At 54.6% G+C, this 26,293-nt stretch overlaps 1 protein-coding gene across 3 annotated transcripts in view; it reads left to right on the top strand.

The window, feature by feature from the left end:
- Positions 1 to 24,721: 24,721 nt before the first annotated feature.
- LOC138661749 (cytochrome P450 2B11-like) overlaps positions 24,722 to 26,293 on the top strand; it is a 76,506-nt gene continuing 74,934 nt past the window's right edge. For all 3 annotated transcript variants that reach the window (XM_069746642.1, XM_069746641.1, XM_069746640.1), the window contains exon 1: positions 24,722 to 24,960. In XM_069746642.1, the coding sequence (XP_069602743.1) occupies positions 24,787 to 24,960 (174 nt within the window). In that variant the 5' untranslated portion in view covers positions 24,722 to 24,786. The remainder of the gene's footprint in view (positions 24,961 to 26,293) is intronic.

The following is a 26,293-nucleotide window of genomic DNA, read 5'->3' as shown; positions in this document are numbered from 1 at the left end:
ATAGGAAGCTCCTAAACTGGAGGCACCCTGGAGTTGGCTAACTCGACCGCACCACGACGGGGCAAGCATAGGCGTCTCAGTGAAGTTGACACAACCCGGAAACAGCTGACAGTGCTGAAACCAGGCTTGGCACGAGGGAGTACCTGTGACAAGAACACTGCCGAGAACCAGTTGGCGGTGCTGGAACCCGGATGCGTTGCCCCAGTGTGCAAGAGCCAATGGCACGACCGAGGACCAGCTGACGGTGCTGGAACCCGGTTACTAAGCTGTAGGTGCCCGCGCTTAAAAGCACTACCAAGGACCGCCTGGCGTTGGCGGAACTCGGATACCCAGGAGGAGGCACCTAAGCCAAAGGCTCGGCCCGGATCCAGCTGACGGTGCTGGAACCAGGTGGTGGACCCGAAGGTCCACAGGAGAGGAGAGAACAGCTAGGCCGCGAGGCAGCCGCAGTTACCGAACCCCAACAGTCCTACAGGGGGAGCTGGGCCTACTGGCACTACAGAACCAGCCTTGACTACCAGTTCACACAGCCCACATAGGAAGCTCCTAAACTGGAGGCACCCTGGAGTTGGCTAACTCGACCGCACCACGACGGGGCAAGCATAGGCGTCTCAGTGAAGTTGACACAACCCGGAAACAGCTGACGGTGCTGAAACCAGGCTTGGCACGAGGGAGTACCTGTGACAAGAACACTGCCGAGAACCAGCTGGCGGTGCTGGAACCCGGATGCGTTGCCCCAGTGTGCAAGAGCCAATGGCATGACCGAGGACCAGCTGACGGTGCTGGAACCCGGTTACTAAGCTGTAGGTGCCCGCGCTTAAAAGCACTACCAAGGACCGCCTGGCGTTGGCGGAACTCGGATACCCAGGAGGAGGCACCTAAGCCAAAGGCTCGGCCCGGAACCAGCTGACGGTGCTGGAACCAGGTGGTGGACCCGAAGGTCCACAGGAGAGGAGAGAACAGCTAGGCCGCGAGGCAGCCGCAGTTACCGAACCCCAACAGTCCTACAGGGGGAGCTGGGCCTACTGGCACTACAGAACCAGCCTTGACTACCAGTTCACGCAGCCCACATAGGAAGCTCCTAAACTGGAGGCACCCTGGAGTTGGCTAACTCGACCGCACCACGACGGGGCAAGCATAGGCGTCTCAGTGAAGTTGACACAACCCGGAAACAGCTGACGGTGCTGAAACCAGGCTTGGCACGAGGGAGTACCTGTGACAAGAACACTGCCGAGAACCAGCTGGCGGTGCTGGAACCCGGATGCGTTGCCCCAGTGTGCAAGAGCCAATGCCACGACCGAGGACCAGCTGATGGTGCTGGAACCCGGTTACTAAGCTGTAGGTGCCCGCGCTTAAAAGCACTACCAAGGACCGCCTGGCGTTGGCGGAACTCGGATACCCAGGAGGAGGCACCTAAGCCAAAGGCTCGGCCCGGAACCAGCTGACGGTGCTGGAACCAGGTGGTGGACCCGAAGGTCCACAGGAGAGGAGAGAACAGCTAGGCCGCGAGGCAGCCGCAGTTACCGAACCCCAACAGTCCTACAGGGGGAGCTGGGCCTACTGGCACTACAGAACCAGCCTTGACTACCAGTTCACGCAGCCCACATAGGAAGCTCCTAAACTGGAGGCACCCTGGAGTTGGCTAACTCGACCGCACCACGACGGGGCAAGCATAGGCGTCTCAGTGAAGTTGACACAACCCGGAAACAGCTGACAGTGCTGAAACCAGGCTTGGCACGAGGGAGTACCTGTGACAAGAACACTGCCGAGAACCAGCTGGCGGTGCTGGAACCCGGATGCGTTGCCCCAGTGTGCAAGAGCCAATGGCACGACCGAGGACCAGCTGACGGTGCTGGAACCCGGTTACTAAGCTGTAGGTGCCCGCGCTTAAAAGCACTACCAAGGACCGCCTGGCGTTGGCGGAACTCGGATACCCAGGAGGAGGCACCTAAGCCAAAGGCTCGGCCCGGAACCAGCTGACGGTGCTGGAACCAGGTGGTGGACCCGAAGGTCCACAGGAGAGGAGAGAACAGCTAGGCCGCGAGGCAGCCGCAGTTACCGAACCCCAACAGTCCTACAGGGGGAGCTGGGCCTACTGGCACTACAGAACCAGCCTTGACTACCAGTTCACGCAGCCCACATAGGAAGCTCCTAAACTGGAGGCACCCTGGAGTTGGCTAACTCGACCGCACCACGACGGGGCAAGCATAGGCATCTCAGTGAAGTTGACACAACCCGGAAACAGCTGACGGTGCTGAAACCAGGCTTGGCACGAGGGAGTACCTGTGACAAGAACACTGCCGAGAACCAGCTGGCGGTGCTGGAACTCGGATGCGTTGCCCCAGTGTGCAAGAGCCAATGGCACGACCGAGGACCAGCTGACGGTGCTGGAACCCGGTTACTAAGCTGTAGGTGCCCGCGCTTAAAAGCACTACCAAGGACCGCCTGGCGTTGGCGGAACTCGGATACCCAGGAGGAGGCACCTAAGCCAAAGGCTCGGCCCGGAACCAGCTGACGGTGCTGGAACCAGGTGGTGGACCCGAAGGTCCACAGGAGAGGAGAGAACAGCTAGGCCGCGAGGCAGCCGCAGTTACCGAACCCCAACAGTCCTACAGGGGGAGCTGGGCCTACTGGCACTACAGAACCAGCCTTGACTACCAGTTCACGCAGCCCACATAGGAAGCTCCTAAACTGGAGGCACCCTGGAGTTGGCTAACTCGACCGCACCACGACGGGGCAAGCATAGGCGTCTCAGTGAAGTTGACACAACCCGGAAACAGCTGACGGTGCTGAAACCAGGCTTGGCACGAGGGAGTACCTGTGACAAGAACACTGCCGAGAACCAGATGGCGGTGCTGGAACCCGGATGCGTTGCCCCAGTGTGCAAGAGCCAATGGCACGACCGAGGACCAGCTGACGGTGCTGGAACCCGGTTACTAAGCTGTAGGTGCCCGCGCTTAAAAGCACTACCAAGGACCGCCTGGCGTTGGCGGAACTCGGATACCCAGGAGGAGGCACCTAAGCCAAAGGCTCGGCCCGGAACCAGCTGACGGTGCTGGAACCAGGTGGTGGACCCGAAGGTCCACAGGAGAGGAGAGAACAGCTAGGCCGCGAGGCAGCCGCAGTTACCGAACCCCAACAGTCCTACAGGGGGAGCTGGGCCTACTGGCACTACAGAACCAGCCTTGACTACCAGTTCACGCAACCCACATAGGAAGCTCCTAAACTGGAGGCACCCTGGAGTTGGCTAACTCGACCGCACCACGACGGGGCAAGCATAGGCGTCTCAGTGAGCTTGACACAACCCGGAAACAGCTGACGGTGCTGAAACCAGGCTTGGCACGAGGGAGTACCTGTGACAAGAACACTGCCGAGAACCAGCTGGCGGTGCTGGAACCCGGATGCGTTGCCCCAGTGTGCAAGAGCCAATGGCACGACCGAGGACCAGCTGACGGTGCTGGAACCCGGTTACTAAGCTGTAGGTGCCCGCGCTTAAAAGCACTACCAAGGACCGCCTGGCGTTGGCGGAACTCGGATACCCAGGAGGAGGCACCTAAGCCAAAGGCTCGGCCCGGAACCAGCTGACGGTGCTGGAACCAGGTGGTGGACCCGAAGGTCCACAGGAGAGGAGAGAACAGCTAGGCCGCGAGGCAGCCGCAGTTACCGAACCCCAACAGTCCTACAGGGGGAGCTGGGCCTACTGGCACTACAGAACCAGCCTTGACTACCAGTTCACGCAGCCCACATAGGAAGCTCCTAAACTGGAGGCACCCTGGAGTTGGCTAACTCGACCGCACCACGACGGGGCAAGCATAGGCGTCTCAGTGAAGTTGACACAACCCGGAAACAGCTGACGGTGCTGAAACCAGGCTTGGCACGAGGGAGTACCTGTGACAAGAACACTGCCGAGAACCAGCTGGCGGTGCTGGAACCCGGATGCGTTGCCCCAGTGTGCAAGAGCCAATGGCACGACCGAGGACCAGCTGACGGTGCTGGAACCCGGTTACTAAGCTGTAGGTGCCCGCGCTTAAAAGCACTACCAAGGACCGCCTGGCGTTGGCGGAACTCGGATACCCAGGAGGAGGCACCTAAGCCAAAGGCTCGGCCCGGAACCAGCTGACGGTGCTGGAACCAGGTGGTGGACCCGAAGGTCCACAGGAGAGGAGAGAACAGCTAGGCCGCGAGGCAGCCGCAGTTACCGAACCCCAACAGTCCTACAGGGGGAGCTGGGCCTACTGGCACTACAGAACCAGCCTTGACTACCAGTTCACGCAGCCCACATAGGAAGCTCCTAAACTGGAGGCACCCTGGAGTTGGCTAACTCGGCCGCACCACGACGGGGCAAGCATAGGCGTCTCAGTGAAGTTGACACAACCCGGAAACAGCTGACGGTGCTGAAACCAGGCTTGGCACGAGGGAATACCTGTGACAAGAACACTGCCGAGAACCAGCTGGCGGTGCTGGAACCCAGATGCTTTGCCCCAGTGTGCAAGAGCCAATGGCACGACCGAGGACCAGCTGACGGTGCTGGAACCCGGTTACTAAGCTGTAGGTGCCCGCGCTTAAAAGCACTACCAAGGACCGCCTGGCGTTGGCGGAACTCGGATACCCAGGAGGAGGCACCTAAGCCAAAGGCTCGGCCCGGAACCAGCTGACGGTGCTGGAACCAGGTGGTGGACCCGAAGGTCCACAGGAGAGGAGAGAACAGCTAGGCCGCGAGGCAGCCGCAGTTACCGAACCCCAACAGTCCTACAGGGGGAGCTGGGCCTACTGGCACTACAGAACCAGCCTTGACTACCAGTTCACGCAGCCCACATAGGAAGCTCCTAAACTGGAGGCACCCTGGAGTTGGCTAACTCGACCGCACCACGACGGGGCAAGCATAGGCGTCTCAGTGAAGTTGACACAACCCGGAAACAGCTGACGGTGCTGAAGCCAGGCTTGGCACGAGGGAGTACCTGTGACAAGAACACTGCCGAGAACCAGCTGGCGGTGCTGGAACCCGGATGCGTTGCCCCAGTGTGCAAGAGCCAATGGCACGACCGAGGACCAGCTGACGGTGCTGGAACCCGGTTACTAAGCTGTAGGTGCCCGCGCTTAAAAGCACTACCAAGGACCGCCTGGCGTTGGCGGAACTCGGATACCCAGGAGGAGGCACCTAAGCCAAAGGCTCGGCCCGGAACCAGCTGACGGTGCTGGAACCAGGTGGTGGACCCGAAGGTCCACAGGAGAGGAGAGAACAGCTAGGCCGCGAGGCAGCCGCAGTTACCGAACCCCAACAGTCCTACAGGGGGAGCTGGGCCTACTGGCACTACAGAACCAGCCTTGACTACCAGTTCACGCAGCCCACATAGGAAGCTCCTAAACTGGAGGCACCCTGGAGTTGGCTAACTCGACCGCACCACGACGGGGCAAGCATAGGCGTCTCAGTGAAGTTGACACAACCCGGAAACAGCTGACAGTGCTGAAACCAGGCTTGGCACGAGGGAGTACCTGTGACAAGAACACTGCCGAGAACCAGCTGGCGGTGCTGGAACCCGGATGCGTTGCCCCAGTGTGCAAGAGCCAATGGCACGACCGAGGACCAGCTGACGGTGCTGGAACCCGGTTACTAAGCTGTAGGTGCCCGCGCTTAAAAGCACTACCAAGGACCGCCTGGCGTTGGCGGAACTCGGATACCCAGGAGGAGGCACCTAAGCCAAAGGCTCGGCCCGGAACCAGCTGACGGTGCTGGAACCAGGTGGTGGACCCGAAGGTCCACAGGAGAGGAGAGAACAGCTAGGCCGCGAGGCAGCCGCAGTTACCGAACCCCAACAGTCCTACAGGGGGAGCTGGGCCTACTGGCACTACAGAACCAGCCTTGACTACCAGTTCACACAGCCCACATAGGAAGCTCCTAAACTGGAGGCACCCTGGAGTTGGCTAACTCGACCGCACCACGACGGGGCAAGCATAGGCGTCTCAGTGAAGTTGACACAACCCGGAAACAGCTGACGGTGCTGAAACCAGGCTTGGCACGAGGGAGTACCTGTGACAAGAACACTGCCGAGAACCAGCTGGCGGTGCTGGAACCCGGATGCGTTGCCCCAGTGTGCAAGAGCCAATGGCACGACCGAGGACCAGCTGACGGTGCTGGAACCCGGTTACTAAGCTGTAGGTGCCCGCGCTTAAAAGCACTACCAAGGACCGCCTGGCGTTGGCGGAACTCGGATACCCAGGAGGAGGCACCTAAGCCAAAGGCTCGGCCCGGAACCAGCTGACGGTGCTGGAACCAGGTGGTGGACCCGAAGGTCCACAGGAGAGGAGAGAACAGCTAGGCCGCGAGGCAGCCGCAGTTACCGAACCCCAACAGTCCTACAGGGGGAGCTGGGCCTACTGGCACTACAGAACCAGCCTTGACTACCAGTTCACGCAGCCCACATAGGAAGCTCCTAAACTGGAGGCACCCTGGAGTTGGCTAACTCGACCGCACCACGACTGGGCAAGCATAGGCGTCTCAGTGAAGTTGACACAACCCGGAAACAGCTGACGGTGCTGAAACCAGGCTTGGCACGAGGGAGTACCTGTGACAAGAACACTGCCGAGAACCAGCTGGCGGTGCTGGAACCCGGATGCGTTGCCCCAGTGTGCAAGAGCCAATGGCACGACCGAGGACCAGCTGACGGTGCTGGAACCCGGTTACTAAGCTGTAGGTGCCCGCGCTTAAAAGCACTACCAAGGACCGCCTGGCGTTGGCGGAACTCGGATACCCAGGAGGAGGCACCTAAGCCAAAGGCTCGGCCCGGAACCAGCTGACGGTGCTGGAACCAGGTGGTGGACCCGAAGGTCCACAGGAGAGGAGAGAACAGCTAGGCCGCGAGGCAGCCGCAGTTACCGAACCCCAACAGTCCTACAGGGGGAGCTGGGCCTACTGGCACTACAGAACCAGCCTTGACTACCAGTTCACGCAGCCCACATAGGAAGCTCCTAAACTGGAGGCACCCTGGAGTTGGCTAACTCGACCGCACCACGACGGGGCAAGCATAGGCGTCTCAGTGAAGTTGACACAACCCGGAAACAGCTGACAGTGCTGAAACCAGGCTTGGCACGAGGGAGTACCTGTGACAAGAACACTGCCGAGAACCAGCTGGCGGTGCTGGAACCCGGATGCGTTGCCCCAGTGTGCAAGAGCCAATGGCACGACCGAGGACCAGCTGACGGTGCTGGAACCCGGTTACTAAGCTGTAGGTGCCCGCGCTTAAAAGCACTACCAAGGACCGCCTGGCGTTGGCGGAACTCGGATACCCAGGAGGAGGCACCTAAGCCAAAGGCTCGGCCCGGAACCAGCTGACGGTGCTGGAACCAGGTGGTGGACCCGAAGGTCCACAGGAGAGGAGAGAACAGCTAGGCCGCGAGGCAGCCGCAGTTACCGAACCCCAACAGTCCTACAGGGGGAGCTGGGCCTACTGGCACTACAGAACCAGCCTTGACTACCAGTTCACGCAGCCCACATAGGAAGCTCCTAAACTGGAGGCACCCTGGAGTTGGCTAACTCGACCGCACCACGACGGGGCAAGCATAGGCGTCTCAGTGAAGTTGACACAACCCGGAAACAGCTGACGGTGCTGAAACCAGGCTTGGCACGAGGGAGTACCTGTGACAAGAACACTGCCGAGAACCAGCTGGCGGTGCTGGAACCCGGATGCGTTGCCCCAGTGTGCAAGAGCCAATGGCACGACCGAGGACCAGCTGACGGTGCTGGAACCCGGTTACTAAGCTGTAGGTGCCCGCGCTTAAAAGCACTACCAAGGACCGCCTGGCGTTGGCGGAACTCGGATACCCAGGAGGAGGCACCTAAGCCAAAGGCTCGGCCCGGAACCAGCTGACGGTGCTGGAACCAGGTGGTGGACCCGAAGGTCCACAGGAGAGGAGAGAACAGCTAGGCCGCGAGGCAGCCGCAGTTACCGAACCCCAACAGTCCTACAGGGGGAGCTGGGCCTACTGGCACTACAGAACCAGCCTTGACTACCAGTTCACGCAGCCCACATAGGAAGCTCCTAAACTGGAGGCACCCTGGAGTTGGCTAACTCGACCGCACCACGACGGGGCAAGCATAGGCGTCTCAGTGAAGTTGACACAACCCGGAAACAGCTGACGGTGCTGAAACCAGGCTTGGCACGAGGGAGTACCTGTGACAAGAACACTGCCGAGAACCAGCTGGCGGTGCTGGAACCCGGATGCGTTGCCCCAGTGTGCAAGAGCCAATGGCACGACCGAGGACCAGCTGACGGTGCTGGAACCCGGTTACTAAGCTGTAGGTGCCCGCGCTTAAAAGCACTACCAAGGACCGCCTGGCGTTGGCGGAACTCGGATACCCAGGAGGAGGCACCTAAGCCAAAGGCTCGGCCCGGAACCAGCTGACGGTGCTGGAACCAGGTGGTGGACCCGAAGGTCCACAGGAGAGGAGAGAACAGCTAGGCCGCGAGGCAGCCGCAGTTACCGAACCCCAACAGTCCTACAGGGGGAGCTGGGCCTACTGGCACTACAGAACCAGCCTTGACTACCAGTTCACGCAGCCCACATAGGAAGCTCCTAAACTGGAGGCACCCTGGAGTTGGCTAACTCGACCGCACCACGACGGGGCAAGCATAGGCGTCTCAGTGAAGTTGACACAACCCAGAAACAGCTGACGGTGCTGAAACCAGGCTTGGCACGAGGGAGTACCTGTGACAAGAACACTGCCGAGAACCAGCTGGCGGTGCTGGAACCCGGATGCGTTGCCCCAGTGTGCAAGAGCTAATGGCACGACCGAGGACCAGCTGACGGTGCTGGAACCCGGTTACTAAGCTGTAGGTGCCCGCGCTTAAAAGCACTACCAAGGACCGCCTGGCGTTGGCGGAACTCGGATACCCAGGAGGAGGCACCTAAGCCAAAGGCTCGGCCCGGAACCAGCTGACGGTGCTGGAACCAGGTGGTGGACCCGAAGGTCCACAGGAGAGGAGAGAACAGCTAGGCCGCGAGGCAGCCGCAGTTACCGAACCCCAACAGTCCTACAGGGGGAGCTGGGCCTACTGGCACTACAGAACCAGCCTTGACTACCAGTTCACGCAGCCCACATAGGAAGCTCCTAAACTGGAGGCACCCTGGAGTTGGCTAACTCGACCGCACCACGACGGGGCAAGCATAGGCGTCTCAGTGAGCTTGACACAACCCGGAAACAGCTGACGGTGCTGAAACCAGGCTTGGCACGAGGGAGTACCTGTGACAAGAACACTGCCGAGAACCAGCTGGCGGTGCTGGAACCCGGATGCGTTGCCCCAGTGTGCAAGAGCCAATGGCACGACCGAGGACCAGCTGACGGTGCTGGAACCCGGTTACTAAGCTGTAGGTGCCCGCGCTTAAAAGCACTACCAAGGACCTCCTGGCGTTGGCGGAACTCGGATACCCAGGAGGAGGCACCTAAGCCAAAGGCTCGGCCCGGAACCAGCTGACGGTGCTGGAACCAGGTGGTGGACCCGAAGGTCCACAGGAGAGGAGAGAACAGCTAGGCCGCGAGGCAGCCGCAGTTACCGAACCCCAACAGTCCTACAGGGGGAGCTGGGCCTACTGGCACTACAGAACCAGCCTTGACTACCAGTTCACGCAGCCCACATAGGAAGCTCCTAAACTGGAGGCACCCTGGAGTTGGCTAACTCGACCGCACCACGACGGGGCAAGCATAGGCGTCTCAGTGAAGTTGACACAACCCGGAAACAGCTGACGGTGCTGAAACCAGGCTTGGCACGAGGGAGTACCTGTGACAAGAACACTGCCGAGAACCAGCTGGCGGTGCTGGAACCCAGATGCGTTGCCTTGCCTATTAAAGATTGTCTTCCTAGAGCCCCAACTAGCAGTGTTGGAGCAAAGGGTAAGCAGGGGGAGATGAGTGTAGGCCGAAGCCTGCACTGGAGGCAGCTTTGTGTCTGCGTTGCGTTTGCAGGACACTTTGCCGGCTACACACTGGGGGAACAGCTGGCGTTGCTGAACCCCACTAACACAATGGCGTGTGTTTTTCTCTGTGCAGCTAGCACTTGCGGGCAAAAACTAGCGATGTTAGAGCCCGTGTTGAAGCAGGAGGAGGAGGAGAGGAGTAGAGTGTAGGCCGAAGCCTAGTTGAACCAATTTCAAAGGAAACCTTTAACCCCCCCCTCAGGTGTTACAAAGTACAAGAGACACACCTTGTGCAGTATTAATGCTGCACAAGTGAAAGGTTGCTCTATTAATTTGTCTACTTGCACACGCTGAATGAAAGACATACACAATTTACCCCATTCTACAGTCAAACTGTAGTGGATGCGTGACTTGGTTTTTTGATGAGACGCAGCACAGGTGTCCAAAATAACGCCTTGGTGCTTGGCGCAGCTTCCTGAGCGTTGTTATTTGCTGTACAGGAGTCTGCGCTCTTGTGTTATCCCTTGGCAATGCCCTGTTAGCGCTGCCCATCTTATGACATCATTTCATGTTGGCCGGTGCGGTTAACGATGGCCATAAATCCCAGACCCACAGTGTCTTTTCATAAAGCCACACTGCGGTGCTGGGATTCGTGGCCTTGAGCAGTAAATATTTTGGCCGCTCACACACGTCCTTACACCTGCTTCAGACTGGGCGGCCTCTGCTGATCCCTTCTCGCATGCTGCGGCCATGAGGCTGCACAGTCTGAAGAAGGCGGAAGGAGATGAGTTAAGACAGGCGAAGATATGCACTGCTCGTGCCCATCAATCACACCCTCGCAGTCAAAATAAGTAAGACAACGAGGAGCATTTTATTCAGGCAGGGCGGACGAACAGGCGCAAGTAGCCAAACAATGATGTCAGAAGACGGGAAGCGCTACCAAGGGGGGTGCTGCGTATCATTAGAAAGGAAAGTCACACCTCAGGGACAGTGGAATGGTCTCAAAGAGACACATTTTGTACGTGTTGAGTTCCACGTGGGCAAGGAGAAAACATCAGCCACCTTGTACAAATGCAGCAGTACTGCTGTACAAGGTGGCTGTTATACATAGAAACACCTGGGGGTGGGGGGCAGGCTCCCTTCAATTTCAGTTCATGTGCCTGCGTGGCGTTTGCAGGTCACGTTGCAAGCTACACAGCAGGGGAACAGCTGGCGTTGCTGAACCCCACTGACGCATTGACTGGTGTTTTTCTCTGTGCAGATTGCATGTCCGGGCAAAAACTAGCGGTGTTAGAGCCCAGGGTCAGCAGGAGGAGGAGGAGAGGAGCAAAGTGTAGGCCGAAGCCTGCACTGGTGGCAGCTTTTGGTCGGTTGTGCCAGCGTGGCTTGTGGTGGACACGATGCAAGCTACACAGCAGGGAAACAGCTGGCATTGCTGAACCCCACTAACACATTGGCTGGTGTTTTTCTCTGTGCAGCTAGCATTTCCGGGCAAAAACTAGCGGTGTTAGAGCCCAGGGTCAGCAGGAGGAGGAGAGGAGCAAAGTGTAGGCCGAAGCCTGCACTGGTGGCAGCTTTTGGTCGGTTGTGCCAGCGTGGCTTTTGCTGGACACGATGCCGGCTACACAGCGGGGGAACAGCTGGCGGTGCTGAACCCCACTAACACATTGGCTGGTGTTTTTCTCTGTGCAGCTAGCATTTCCGGGCAAAAACTAGCGTTGTTAGAGCCCAGGGTCAGCAGGAGGAGGAGAGGAGCAGAGTGTAGGCCGAAGCCTAGTTGAACCAATTTCAAAGGTTACCTTTAACCCCCCCTCAGGTGTTACAAAGTACAAGAGCCACTCCTTCTGCAGCATTAATGCTGCACAAGTAAAAGGTTGCTCTATTAATTTGTCTACTTGCACACGCTGAATGCAACACGTACACTATTTAGCCCATTATACTGTTAAACAGTAGTGGAGGCGTGACTTGTCTTTTTAAAGAAAAGCAGCACAGGTGTCGAAAATAACACCTTTTTGCATGGGCGCAGCTTCCTGAGCGTTGTTAGTTGCTGTACAGGAGTCTGCGCTCTTGTGATCCCTTGGCTATGCGCTGTGAGCGCTTCCTGTCTTATGACCTCATTTCATGTTGGCCGTTGCGGTTAGCGGTGGACATGAATCCCAGACCCACAGTGTTTTTTTAAAAAATCACACTGCGGTGCTGGGATTCTTGCCCTTGTGCACTAAATATGTTTGCCGCTCACACATGTCCTTACACCTGCTTCAGACTGGGCGGCCTCATCTGATCCCTTATCGCATGCCGCGGCCATGAGGACACCCAGTCTGAAGAAGGCGGAAGGAGGTGACTTAAAACAGGCGAACATATGCACTGCACATGCCCATCAATAACACCCTCGCATCCAAAATATGAGACAACGAGGGGCGTTGTGTCGGGCAGGGCGGACGCACAGGCACAGGCAGCCAACCAATGATGTCAGAAGACGGGCAGCGCTAACAATGGGGGTGCTGCGTGTCATTAAAAAGGAAAGTCACACCTCAGGGACATTAGCATTGGTCTCTAATGAGACACATTTTGTACGTGTTGAGTTCCACGTGGGCAAGGAGAAAACATCAGTCACCTTGTACAAATGCAGCAGTACTGCTGTACAAGGTGGCTGTTATACATAGAAACACCTGGGGGTGGGGGGCAGGCTCCCTTCAATTTCAGTTCATGTGCCTGCGTGGCGTTTGCAGGTCACGTTGCAAGCTACACAGCAGGGGAACAGCTGGCGTTGCTGAACCCCACTGACACATTGACTGGTGTTTTTCTCTGTGCAGATTGCATGTCCGGGCAAAAACTAGCGGTGTTAGAGCCCAGGGTCAGCAGGAGGAGGAGGAGAGGAGCAAAGTGTAGGCCGAAGCCTGCACTGGTGGCAGCTTTTGGTCGGTTGTGCCAGCGTGGCTTGTGGTGGACACGATGCAAGCTACACAGCAGGGAAACAGCTGGCGTTGCTGAACCCCACTAACACATTGGCTGGTGTTTTTCTCTGTGCAGCTAGCATTTCCGGGCAAAAACTAGCGGTGTTTGAGCCCAGGGTCAGCAGGAGGAGGAGAGGAGCAAAGTGTAGGCCGAAGCCTGCACTGGTGGCAGCTTTTGGTCGGTTGTGCCAGCGTGGCTTTTGCTGGACACGATGCCGGCTACACAGCGGGGGAACAGCGGGCGTTGCTGAACCCCACTAACATATTGGCTGGTGTTTTTCTCTGTGCAGCTAGCATTTCCGGGCAAAAACTAGCGTTGTTAGAGCCCAGGGTCAGCAGGAGGAGTAGAGGAGCAGAGTGTAGGCCGAAGCCTAGTTGAACCAATTTCAAAGGTTACCTTTAACCCCCCCCCTCAGGTGTTGCAAGGTACAAGAGCCACACCTTGTGCAGCATTAATGCTGCACAAGTAAAAGGTTGCTCTATTTAATTTGCTCCTTGCACACGATGAATAAAACACGTACACTATTTAGCCCATTATACTGTCAAACAGTAGTTGAGGCGTGACTTTCCTTTTTACGGAGATGCAGCACAGGTGTCAAAATTAACACATAGCTGCTGTGCGCAGATTCCTGAGCGTTGTTATTTGCTGTACAGGAGTCTGCGCTATTGTGTGATCCCTTGGCCATGCGCTGTGAGCGCTTCCTGTCTTCTGACCTCATTTTATGTTGGCCGTTGCGGTTAGCGATGGACATGAATCCCAGACCCACAGTGTGTTTTCAAAAAATCACACTGCGTGGCTGGGATTCGTGGCCTTGTGCAGTAAATATGTTTGACGCTCACACATGTCCTTACACCTGCTTCAGACTGGGCGGCCTCATCTGATCCCTTATCGCCTGCCGCGGCCATGAGGACACCCAGTCTGAAGAAGGCGGAAGGAGATGAGTGAACACAGGCAAACATATGCACTGCACATGCCCATCAATCACACCCTCGCTGTCCAAAAAAATAAGACACCGAGGGGCGTTGTTTCGAGCAGGGGAGATGCACAGGCGCAGCCAGCTAACCAATGATGTCAAAAGACGGGCAGCGCTAACAAGGGTGGTGCTGCGTGTCATTACAAAGGAAAGTCACACCTCAGGGACATTGTAATGGTCTCTAATGAGACACATTTTGTACGTGTTGAGTTCCACGTGGGCAAGGAGAAAAAGTCAGCCACCTTGTACAAATGCAGCAGTACTGCTGTACAAGGTGGCTGTTATACATAGAAACACCTGGGGGTGGGGGGCAGGCTCCCTTCAATTTCAGTTCATGTGCCTGCGTGGCGTTTGCAGGTCACGTTGCAAGCTACACAGCAGGGGAACAGCTGGCGTTGCTGAACCCCACTGACACATTGACAGGTGTTTTTCTCTGTGCAGATTGCATGTCCGGGCAAAAACTAGCGGTGTTAGAGCCCAGGGTCAGCAGGAGGAGGAGGAGAGGAGCAAAGTGTAGGCCGAAGCCTGCACTGGTGGCAGCTTTTGGTCGGTTGTGCCAGCGTGGCTTGTGCTGGACACGATGCAAGCTACACAGCAGGGAAACAGCTGGCGTTGCTGAACCCCACTAACACATTGGCTGGTGTTTTTCTCTGTGCAGCTAGCAGTTCCGGGCAAAAACTAGCGGTGTTAGAGCCCAGGGTCAGCAGGAGGAGGAGAGGAGCAAAGTGTAGGCCGAAGCCTGCACTGGTGGCAGCTTTTGGTCGGTTGTGCCAGCGTGGCTTGTGCTGGACACGATGCAAGCTACACAGCAGGGAAACAGCTGGCATTGCTGAACCCCACTAACACATTGGCTGGCGTTTTTCTCTGTGCAGCTAGCATTTCCGGGCAAAAACTAGCGTTGTTAGAGCCCAGGGTCAGCAGGAGGAGGAGAGGAGCAGAGTGTAGGCCGAAGCCTAGTTGAACCAATTTCAAAGGTTACCTTTAACCCCCCCTCAGGTGTTACAAAGTACAAGAGCCACTCCTTCTGCAGCATTAATGCTGCACAAGTAAAAGGTTGCTCTATTAATTTGTCTACTTGCACACGCTGAATGCAACACGTACACTATTTAGCCCATTATACTGTTAAACAGTAGTGGAGGCGTGACTTGTCTTTTTAAAGAAAAGCAGCACAGGTGTCGAAAACAACACCTTTTTGCATGGGCGCAGCTTCCTGAGCGTTGCTAGTTGCTGTACAGGAGTCTGCGCTCTTGTGATCCTTTGGCCATGCGCTGTGAGCGCTTCCTGTCTTATGACCTCATTTCATGTTGGCCGTTGCGGTTAGCGGTGGACATGAATCCCAGACCCACAGTGTGTTTTTAAAAAATCACACTGCGGTGCTGGGATTCGTGCCCTGGTGCACTAAATATGTTTGCCGCTCACACATGTCCTTACACCTGCTTCAGACTGGGCGGCCTCATCTGATCCCTTCTCGCATGCCGCGGCCATGAGGCTGCACAGTCTGAAGAAGGCGGAAGGAGATGAGTTAAGACAGGCGAAGATATTCACTGCTCGTGCCCATCAATCACACCCTCGCAGTCAAAATAATTAAGACAACGAGGAGCATTTTATTCAGGCAGGGCGGACGCACAGGCGCAACTAGCCAACCGATGATGTCAGAAGACGGGAAGCGCTACCAAGGGGGGTGCTGCGTATCATTAGAAAGGAAAGTCACACCTCAGGGACAGTGGAATGGTCTCAAAGAGACACATTTTGTACGTGTTGAGTTCCACGTGGGCAAGGATAAAAAGTCAGCCACCTTGTACAAATGCAGCAGTACTGCTGTACAAGGTGGCTGTTATACATAGAAACACCTGGGGGAGAGGGGGCCAGGCTCCCTTCAATTTCAGTTCATGTGCCTGCGTGGCGTTTGCAGGACACGTTGCCAGCTACACAGCAGGGGAACAGCTGGCGTTGCTGAACCCCACTAACACATTGGCTGGTGTTTTTCTCTGTGCAGCTAGCAGTTCCGGGCAAAAACGAGCGGTGTTTGAGCCCAGGGTCAGCAGGAGGAGGAGGAGAGGAGCAAAGTGTAGGCCGAAGCCTGCACTGGTGGAAGCTTTTGGTCGGTTGTGCCAGCGTGGCTTGTGCTGGACACGATGCCGACTACACAGCAGGGGAACAGCTGGCGGTGCTGAACCCCACTGACACATCACCTAGTGTTTTTTCTGTGTAGACAACACTTCCAGGTGTCAACTGACAGTGTTGAAACCCAGGGAATCAAAGAGGAGCAGAGTGTAGGCCGAAGCCTGCAGTGGAGCAAGTGTAAAGGGAACCTTTAACCCCCCCCCCCCCTCCCCCAGGCATTTGTTGCTGAAAGAGCCATCTTGTACAGCAGTAATACTGCACATGGAAAATGGTGGCTCCGAAAATAATGCTCCTTGCAAACGCTGAAGTACACACTCATATAATGTGTCCCCTCACACCGTCAAACCATCCCGGAAGTGGGACTTTCCTTTGTAATGTGACACAGCACAGCCGTCATTCCAACCCCCTTGGTGCCGTGCGCACCTCCTCAACGTTGTTTGGTTCTGTCACGGAGCCCGCGCTGTAATGTTATCCCTTGGCCATGCACAGTTAGCGGTGCCCGTCTTCTGACATCATTTAGGTGTCAGGCTGGCAGTGCCTGTGCGTCAAAGCTGCCCGAGATCCAACCTTGCAGTGTCATCAACTGTAATCCCACTGCGGGCCAGGGATCCATGGGCATGCGCAGTGCATATCATCGCCTCTCACTCACCTCCTTCATGCTTCTTCAGACTGTGCGGCGTCACGGCCGTGGCATGCTATTAGGGATCAGCTGACGCCGCCTAGTCTGAAGAAGCATGAAGAAGGGGAATGAGAGGCTAGTATATGCACTGCGCATGGCCATGGATACCAGGCCCACTGTGGGATCACATTAGACGACACTGCGAGGTGGGATTTCGGGCAGCGTGGACGCACAGGCGCAGCCAGGACGACAACAAATGATGTCAGAGGACGGGCAGCGCAAACTGTGCATGGCCAAGGGATAACATAACAGTGCAGGGTCCATGACGGAATCAAACAACTCTAAGGAGGCAGCGCACGGTGCCAAGGGGGTAGCAATGACGGCTGTGCTGCGTCACATTACAAAGGAAAGTCCCACCTCTGGGACGGTTGGACGGTGTGAGGGGACACATTACATGAGTGTGTAGTTCAGCGTTTCCAAGGAGCATAATTTCAAGAGCGACCTTTCCCTTGTGCAGTATTAGTGCTGCACATGGTGGCTCTTTCAGAAACAAACGCCTAGGGGGGGGGGGGACAGGTCCCCTTACATTTTAGTTGTGCCAGCGTGGCGGTCGCATGACACGTTGCCAGATACACAGCTGGGGATCAGCTGGCGTTACTGAACCCCAATAACAGAGGAGCGACTGTTGACTGTGCACACAGCACTTCCAGGCACCAACTGGCGGTGTTAGAGCCCAGGGACAGCAGGAGGAGCAGATTGGAGGTATTACCGCACACACAGCTGGGGATCAGCTGACGTTACTGAACCCCAATAACAGAGGAGCGACTGTTGACTGTGCACACAGCACTTCCAGGCACCAACTGGCGGTGTTAGAGCCCAGGGACAGCAGGAGGAGCAGATTGGAGGTATTACCGCACACACAGCTGGAGATCAGCTGACGTTACTGAACCCCAATAACAGAGGAGCAACTGTTGACTGTGCACACAGCACTTCCAGGCACCAACTGGCGGTGTTAGAGCCCAGGGACAGCAGGAGGAGCAGAGGAACAGAGTGTAGGCCGAAGCCTGATTGGAGCAAGTTGAAAGGGAACCTTTAACCCCCCCCCCCCAAGACGTTTGTAGCTGAAAGAGCCATCTTGTGCAGCGCTAAGGATGCAAAAGGAAAAGGTTGCTCTTTTAATTATGCTCCTTGCAAACACAGAAGTAAACACTAAAAATGTGTCCCCTTATACCGTTAAACCGTCACGGAGGTGCGAATTTCCTTCGTAATGGGACACAGCACAGCTGTCATTCCTATCCCCTTGGTGCCGTGTGCTGCCTCCTCAGCGTTGTTTTAAGCTGTCACGGAGCCTGCGCTGTTCTGTTATCCCTTGGCCATGCCCAATTAGCGCTGCCTGTCTTCTGACATAATTTGGTGTCAGGCTGTCAGTGCCTGTGCGTCCACGCTGCTCCAGATCCCACCTCGCAGTCTCGTCTAACGTAATCCCACTGCGGGCCTTGGATCCATGGGCATGCACAGTGCATATCCTCGACTCTCACTCCCCTCCTTCCCTCTTCTTCAGACTGTGCGTTGTCACGGCCATGGCATGCTATTAGGGATCAGCTGACGGCGCACAGTCTAAAGAAGGCGGAGGGAAATGAGCGAGAGCCCGAGGGGAAGATATGCACTGCGCATGCCCATGGATCCCAGGCCCGCAGTGTGACTCAATCAGAAGACACTGCGAGGTGGGATCTATGGCAGCGCGGCCGCACAGGCGCAGCCAGCCTGACACCAAATTATGTCAGAAGACAGGCAGCGCAAATAGGGCATGGCCAAGGGATAACAGAACAGCGCAGGCTCCGTGACAGCTTAAAACAACGCTGAGGAGGCAGCGCATGGCACCAAGGGGGTAGGAATGATGGCTGTGCTGCGTCACATTACGAAGGAAAGTCCCAGCTCTGGGACGGTATAACGGTATCAGTGAACACATTTTATAAGTGTTAAGTTCTGCGTGTGCAAGGAGCCAAAAAAAAATAGCTACCTTTTCCTTGTGCAGCATTACTGCTGCACAAGATGGCTCTTTCAGTAACAAACGACGGGGGGGGGGCAGGTTCCCTTACATTCAGGTTGTTGTGCCAGCGTAGCGGTCGCAGGACACATTGCCGGCTACACAGCTGGGGATCAGCTGACGTTACTGAAACCCAATAACACTGGGTCGTATGTTTTGACTGTGCAGCCTGCACTTCTGAGCCGCAACTGGCGGTGTTGGAGTCCAGGAATAGCATTTCAGGTGGTAGAAAGATGAACACAGCAGAAGACCTGGATGACACCCAATTAATTAATCAGGCAGAGGAGTGGCAAATTCCTGCGAGATCCAGGCCTGGTTCATTTTCAGGAAAGTAAGCCGGTCAACGTTATCGGAGGATAGTCGCATGCGACGGTCTGTTAGTACACCACCTGCGGCACTAAAGACACGTTCCGATAAGACACTAGCCGCAGGGCAAGCCAGCACCCCCAATGCATACTGACTTAGCTCTGGCCATGTATCCAGCTTAGAGACCCAAAACTTGAACGGGGAAGAGCCGTCGGGGAGTACAGTAAGAGGGCAAGCCATGTAGTCTGTCACCATCTGACGGAACCGTTGCCTCCTGCTGACTGGAGCCGCCGGTGATGGTGTAGACATTTGGGGCGGGCACACAAAAGTGTGCCAGAGTTGTGCCATACTCGGCTTGCCTTGGGCAGAGGCACTGCTTCTGCTCCCTCTTTGGGCAGAGCCTCCCCCACTGCCTCGACGCACTGAGCTGCTTTGTAAAGCACTAGCAGCACTCCTCTCAGTTGGACAGGAGAAGATGATGGAATTCACCAGTGTGTCGTGGTACTCCCGCAATTTACGCTCCCGGGTCAACGCAGGGATGAGGTTTTGGACGTTGTCCCGGTAGCGAGGATCGAGGAGGGTGAACACCCAATAATCAGGCATGTTGAGAATGTGGTCGATGCGGCGGTCATTTCTCAGGCACTGCAGCATAAAATCCACCATGTGCTGCAGAGTGCCAACCGGCCCAGAAACGCTGTCCCCTGCTTGAGACATGATCTCTGCCCGCTCGTCATCACCCCACCCTCGCTGTACACACTGACCACTGGACAATTGTGTCGCTCCCTCCTCTGGACGGAGCTCTTCCTCGTCCATTGACTCCTCCTCATCCTCCTCACAAATTGGCCCCTGCGTACCCCTTTGTGAGGAACCACGTGGCGCTGACTCTCCAGAAGCTGATGGAAAAGGTGACTCCTCATCCTCCACCTCTTCCACCACATCATCCCTTAACCCTTGCAAAGTTTGCTGAAGCAGGCAGATAAAGGGGACAGTCATGCTGACTAGTGCATCATCTGCACTTGCCATCCGCGTGGAATAATCAAAAGGACGCAAAACCTGGCAGACGTCCTTCAGAGTGGCCCACTCTGTGGTTGTGAAGTCTGATCGGCGCTGACTGCGACTTCTTTGCGCCTGATGCAGCTGGTACTCCATAACTGCTTGCTGCTGCTCACACAACCGCTCCAACATATGTAACGTGGAATTCCACCGGGTAGGTAGGTCACATATGATGCGGTGTTCCGGAAGGCGGAATCTGCGCTGCAGAGCAGCAATGCGGGATCTGGCCAAGCTGGAACGCCGCAAGTGAGCACACTCTAGGCGGACCTTGTGCAGCAGGGCATCAAGATCCGGATAGTCCCTCAGAAAACTCTGCACAACCAAATTGAGCACATGTGCCAGACATGGGATGTGAGTGAGGTTGCCAAGGGCCAAAGCTGCCACCAGATTTCGGCCATTGTCACACACTACCATGCCTGGCTGGAGATTCGCTGGCAGTAACCACACATCGCTCTCCTGCTTTATGGCATTCCAGAGCTCCTGCGCTGTGTGGCTTCGATGCCCCAATGAAACTAGTTTCAAGACGGCCTGCTGACGTTTGGCCACGGCTGTGCTCATGTCGGTCATAGGTAAACGTTCACGGGTCCATGTGGGGGTGGACTGTGACGGATCCTGCAGAGAGGAATCAGAGGAACTGGTGTAAGAGGAGGAGTCGATGCGTACAGACTGGATTCCTGCAATCCTTGGAGTGGGCGGGACACGTCCTGCGCCACTCGCACGATCTGTACCTGGCTCAACAACATTAACCCAATGGGCAGTGAGGGAAACATATCGCCCCTGTCCATGCTGACTGGTCCACGCATCGGTGGTGAGGTGGACCTTGCTACTGACGGCGTTCAGTAGCGCATGTTTTATGTTTGCCTCAACATGCCTGTGCAGGGCAGGGACAGCCTGCCTGCTGAAGTAAAAGCGGCTGGGCACCTTGTACTGTGGGACTGCCAATGCCATCAAGTCACGGAAGCTGTCAGTCTCCACCAGCCTGAACGAGAGCATTTCCAGGGACAACAGTTTGGCAATGCCTGCATTCAGAGCCTGTGCTCGGGGGTGGTTGGCCGAGAATGCCCGCCTTTTCTCCCATGCCTGTACTACCGATGGGTGTAGAGTAGACTGGGAGTGTGAGGATGACTGGGAAGGTGGTGCTGTGGGTGGAATTACACAAGGTCTCTGGGAGGAAGCCAAACCAGCTGTGCGTGAGCTGGAGGAAGAGGCAACACGAGCTGAAGAGGTGGTAGCTGCCGCTGTTGGTTGGCCTACATCTTCAGTGTGTTTCTGTAACTCCACCGCGTGCCTGGTCCGCACATGTTTCCACATATTTGTGGTATTGAGGTTGCTGACATTTTTCCCTCTTTTTACTTTATGATGACACAGCTTGCATTTGACAAAACAAATGTCATCTGCAACTGTGTCAAAAAAGGACCAGGCACTGCAAGTCTTGGGAGCGCCCTTTTTGGCTTTGGAAAGAGACAGGCTCCTAACGGGTGCCAAAGTGGAGGCTACAGGCTCCGCAGTCTTCCCCCTCCCTCTCCCTCTTTGGCCCGTAAGAGGAAGCTCTTCCTCTGAGCTGCTCCCACCACCTTCCTGTTCCTCACGCCACGATGGGTCAAGGACCTCATCATCTCCACTACCCTCTGCCACCAACTGCTCCTCCTGGGTAGTCTCAGCAGCACAGTACGCACGAGAAAGCGGCACCTGAGTTTCATCATCAGATGCGTACTGCGCTGTGGTCACCGGAGGCACTGGCCCACCTGCCTCTTCAGAGTCAGAGAGAAAAAGGTGTTGGGCATCACTGCACACTGCCTCTTCTTCCATTTCTCCAATGCTGCTTGGCTGGCCCCCTGTTTCCAAGCCAAGAGATTCAGAGAACAGAAGTAGAGACGGCTCCTGTCCTGGGCTCTCTGACTGCCTGGCCAATTTGGCAGGTGGTGAAGAGACAGATGGCTGCTCTCCAGTGCTCTGTGCCTGAGAGGATGTGGCACTAACTGAAGTCGATGCCGAGGCGTTAGCTGCCATCCACCCGACAACGGCTTCAATTTGGTCTTCACGCAGCAGCGGTGCACGGCGCTCTCCGACAAAGCTGCGCATGAAGGACTGTTCCCTGCTGAAACTGAGTGACGACGAGTCACCGGCGCCCGCAGCAGGCACAGAATCACCACGTCCTCTCCCTGCTCCTCTCCCTGCTCCGCGCCCACGCCCACGTGCCTTACTCCCTGCCCTCTTCATCTTGGTTGACAGATAAAGATAAGCAGAAAAGTACTAAGGCCTTAGTGTGCTTATTCCTGTAATGCTCCTCCTAACAGGTGTAAGAAACACTAATGTTGTAAATTGTGGACTAAACTTTATTATTTTTCAAATGTGGCCTACACAAGTGTTAAGTTGTGTTTGGTGAACTTAACTTTTTTTTTTGGTGCAGATCGGGCTACAGAGCTAGTTTAAATCACACGGAGACCGTGCAGACAGCCGTAAACGGCGCTGCAAGACCAAAAAACCCTCCTCTAGGTTATCCTATATAGTGTTTTTCCACTATTTAGCTGGATACAAGTGGAAAGACACTAATAGGAATTTTTTTTTTCAAATTTTAAACTGGCTGCACTATTTGAAAAAAAGGAAATTGTTTTTCAAGGTATGAGGCAGTAACGCACCCTGAGCTGAATCCAACCGGCTATGGCTGCACACAGACTACAGGGCGAGCTGCGCTCACACAGAGACCGTGCAGACAGCCGTAAACGGCGCTGCAAGGCCCAAAAAAACCCCTCTAGGTTATCCTATGTAGTGTTTTTCCACAATTGAGCTGGAGACTGGTGGAAAGACACTAATAGGAATTTTTTTTTTTCAAATTTTAAACAGGCTGCACTATTTCAAAAAAAGGAAAATTTTTCTCAAGGTATGAGCCAGTAACGAACCCTGAGCTGAATCCAACCGGCTATGGCTGCACACAGACTACAGGGCGAGCTGGGCTCACACGGAGACCGTGCAGACAGCCGTAAACGGCGCTGCAAGGCCAAAAAACCCTCCTCTAGGTTATCCTATATAGTGTTTTTCCACTATTTAGCTGGATACGAGTGGAAAGACACTTATAGGATTTTTTTTTTTTCAAATTTTAAACAGGCTGCACTATTTGAAAAAAAAGGAAAATTTTTCTCAAGGTATGAGCCAGTAACGAACCCTGAGCTGAATCCAACCGGCTATGGCTGCACACAGACTACAGGGCGAGCTGGGCTCACACGGAGACCGTGCAGACAGCCGTAAACAGCGCTGCAAGGCCAAAAAACCCTCCTCTAGGTTATCCTATATAGTGTTTTTCCACTATTTAGCTGGATACGAGTGGAAAGACACTAATAGGAATTTTTTTTTTCAAATTTTAAACAGGCTGCACTATTTGAAAAAAAGGAAAATTTTTCTCAAGGTATGGGCCAGTAACGAACCCTGAGCTGAATCCAACCGGCTATGGCTGCACACAGACTACAGGGCGAGCTGGGCTCACACGGAGACCGTGCAGACAGCCGTAAACGGCGCTGCAAGGCCCTAAAACCCCCCTCTAGGTTATCCTATGTAGTGTTTTTCCACAATAGAGCTGGAGACTGGTGGAAAAACACTAATAGGAAATTTGAGAAAAAATGTGCAGCAGGCTGCACTAAGAGCAAAAAAGAACAACTGTGTGAGGCAGTGTGAACCCCCCTGAGCTGAATACAACCGGGTATATGGCTGCACACAGACTACAGAGTGAGCTGCACACACACACACACACAGAGACCTTGCAGAACGCTGTTAAAACAGCGCTGCAAGGCAAGAGCGAGGTGAACAGTGAAGAACACACAGCGTTTTGCTAAATTAGCCTTTGGAAAGGAAAATAAAGCAATTAGCAAGCTCAACTGGCCCTCAGTTAGAACACAGCGTCCTGTCCCTAACTGAAATCACAGCAGAGTGAGCGCAAAATGGCGGCAGCGCTTTTTTATAGTGCAGAGTGACATCATTTCAGCAGCCAATCCCAGCCTTGCCAGTACTTACATGCCCACCATGCTAAACAGGATGTGCCCACACTTTCATTCATTCCTCATTGGCTGCTGCGTTCAATTTGAATTCTGGGAACTTCCGATTCCGGTATCCGATACGCGGGAAGTATCGGAATTCGGTATCGGAATTCCGATACCGCAAATATCGGCCGATACCCGATACTTGCGGTATCGGAATGCTCAACACTAGATATAACCCTAAGGTGCCCTGTTAGACAGAAAACGGGCATTTTGCTTCATAAATGTGCAACAGCCAAATGTATTATAATGTATTATCAGCTCAGACTTGTAATAACTTTCAGAATTTTTGAGGAAAATAATGACGATGAGATACTTGTGAAGAAACAGTGTTAGGCTGCCGTCACACTATCAGTATTTGGTCAGTATTTTACCTCAGTATTTGTAAGCCAAAACCAGGAGTGGGAGATAAATACAGAAGTGGTGCATATGTTTCTATTATACTTTTCCTCTAATTGTTCCACTCCTGGTTTTGGCTTACAAATACTGAGGTAAAATACTGACCAAATACTGATAGTGTGACGGCAGCCTAATTGTCCAAGAAATTGTGAACACAAGCAGGGATGTGCACTCAGTAATTATGAGGTATTATGTGTCTGCTCTGCAGAACTGGAAAGTTCTGTGTTAACAGAGGGAGTGACGACTTAGAGGAAATGCTCCTTTGAACCCTGCAGATTCTTTATGTTCTGCTCTTTATCTGTTGTATATACATCCTGAGTGCACAGCTGCTCCTCACACTGCCTGTCATTCGGCTTTGCAGCAGCTCCCTGACATGGAGTGGTCTCCAGGACTATGTTCTTCTATTCTTCTAGCTCTGCTCCTGCTTTTTATGGTTAAAAAGTTATTTGGGAAGTCAGGAAACCTTCCCCCGGGTCCCAGACCTTTACCTATCTTAGGAAACTTACTGCAGCTCAAGAGCAGGGAGATACATAAGCCCATACTGGAGGTGAGTCCGCAGGCCGATGTGTGTATAGGGCAGAAACACACATATATATATATATGTGTATGTAAAGGTGGAGAAGATGGCGTAACACCACTCTGAAGACCCTTGATGTTTTAGTGTGTGCAAATTGTATTTTATTGCATGTTTTAGGCTGCCGTCACACTAGCAGTATTTGGTCAGTATTTTACCTCAGTATTTGTAAGCCAAAACCAGGAGTGGGTGATAAATGCAGAAGTGGTGCATATGTTTCTATTATACTTTTCCTCTAATTGTTCCACTCCTGGTTTTGGCTTACAAATACTGAGGTAAAATACTGACCAAATACTGATAGTGTGACTGCAGCCTTATCCTCCTGGAGACTGCAGTCCTTGTGAGTCGGGGTGACAGGGTTAACTGTAGAACCGGCCCATAGTTGAGGAGGAGCAATAGGGAGATAATGTAAAAATGCTCTAGAAATATAGTTTGATTTCAAATATAAAAATGTCAAAATGAAAACAACCCCAAAATAAACCAATGCTAGCTTACAATATATAGAGTGGTACAGGTTTGCATGACCTCCACCCGCAGATAAAGAGGAAATTAATGAATGATCACAAATTCACGGGAGGATATGAGAACCTGACCTGAGTGGTTAGGTTGTTTAGTAGAGAGCACAAGCACGGCCTGTAAAAAGTCAATGCTTTAATTGCTCATGAACAACAGATAAGGCTACTGTCACACTGGCGTTTTTTTTTAATACGTCGCAATGCGTCGTTTAGGGGAAAAAACGCATCCTGCAAAGTTGTTTGCAGGATGCGTTTTTGCCCCATAGAGTTACATTACCGACGCATTGCGACGTATTGACACACGTCGCAACCGTCTTCCGACGGTTGCGCCGTGTTGTGGCGGACCGCCGGGAGCAAAAAACGTTAAATGTAACGTTTTTTGCAGCCGACGGACCGCTTTTTCCGACCGCGCATGCGCGGCCGGAACTCCGCCCCCACCTCCCCGCACCTCACAATGGGGCAGCGGACGCGCCGGAGAAATGCATCCGCTGCCTCCGTTGTGCGGCACAACAAACGCTAGCGTCGGAATCTCGGCCCGACGCAATGCGACGGGCCGAATCCGACGCTAGTGTGAAAGTAGCCTAAACGCCCTGCCTACTAATTTGTGGATTTCTTCTAGATCCCTTCTCTTATCATCTTGCTCTCCACAGAGGTTGGCGCTCTATATCCAAATCACGCCTTCGCGCTCCCTGGCTCAGCAAACTCTGGCCTTATGCTCGCCCTATTGTGACCAACTAATCATCATACAAACCTGTACTACTCTCTACTTTGTAAGCTATCACTGTTTTTTT

Source organism: Ranitomeya imitator, chromosome 2, assembly GCF_032444005.1.
Source record: "Ranitomeya imitator isolate aRanImi1 chromosome 2, aRanImi1.pri, whole genome shotgun sequence".
In the NCBI taxonomy this organism is placed as follows: Eukaryota; Metazoa; Chordata; class Amphibia; order Anura; family Dendrobatidae; genus Ranitomeya; species Ranitomeya imitator.
The sequence above is the reverse complement of the archived record's forward strand: the minus strand, read 5'-3'. Positions and strand labels throughout refer to the sequence as shown.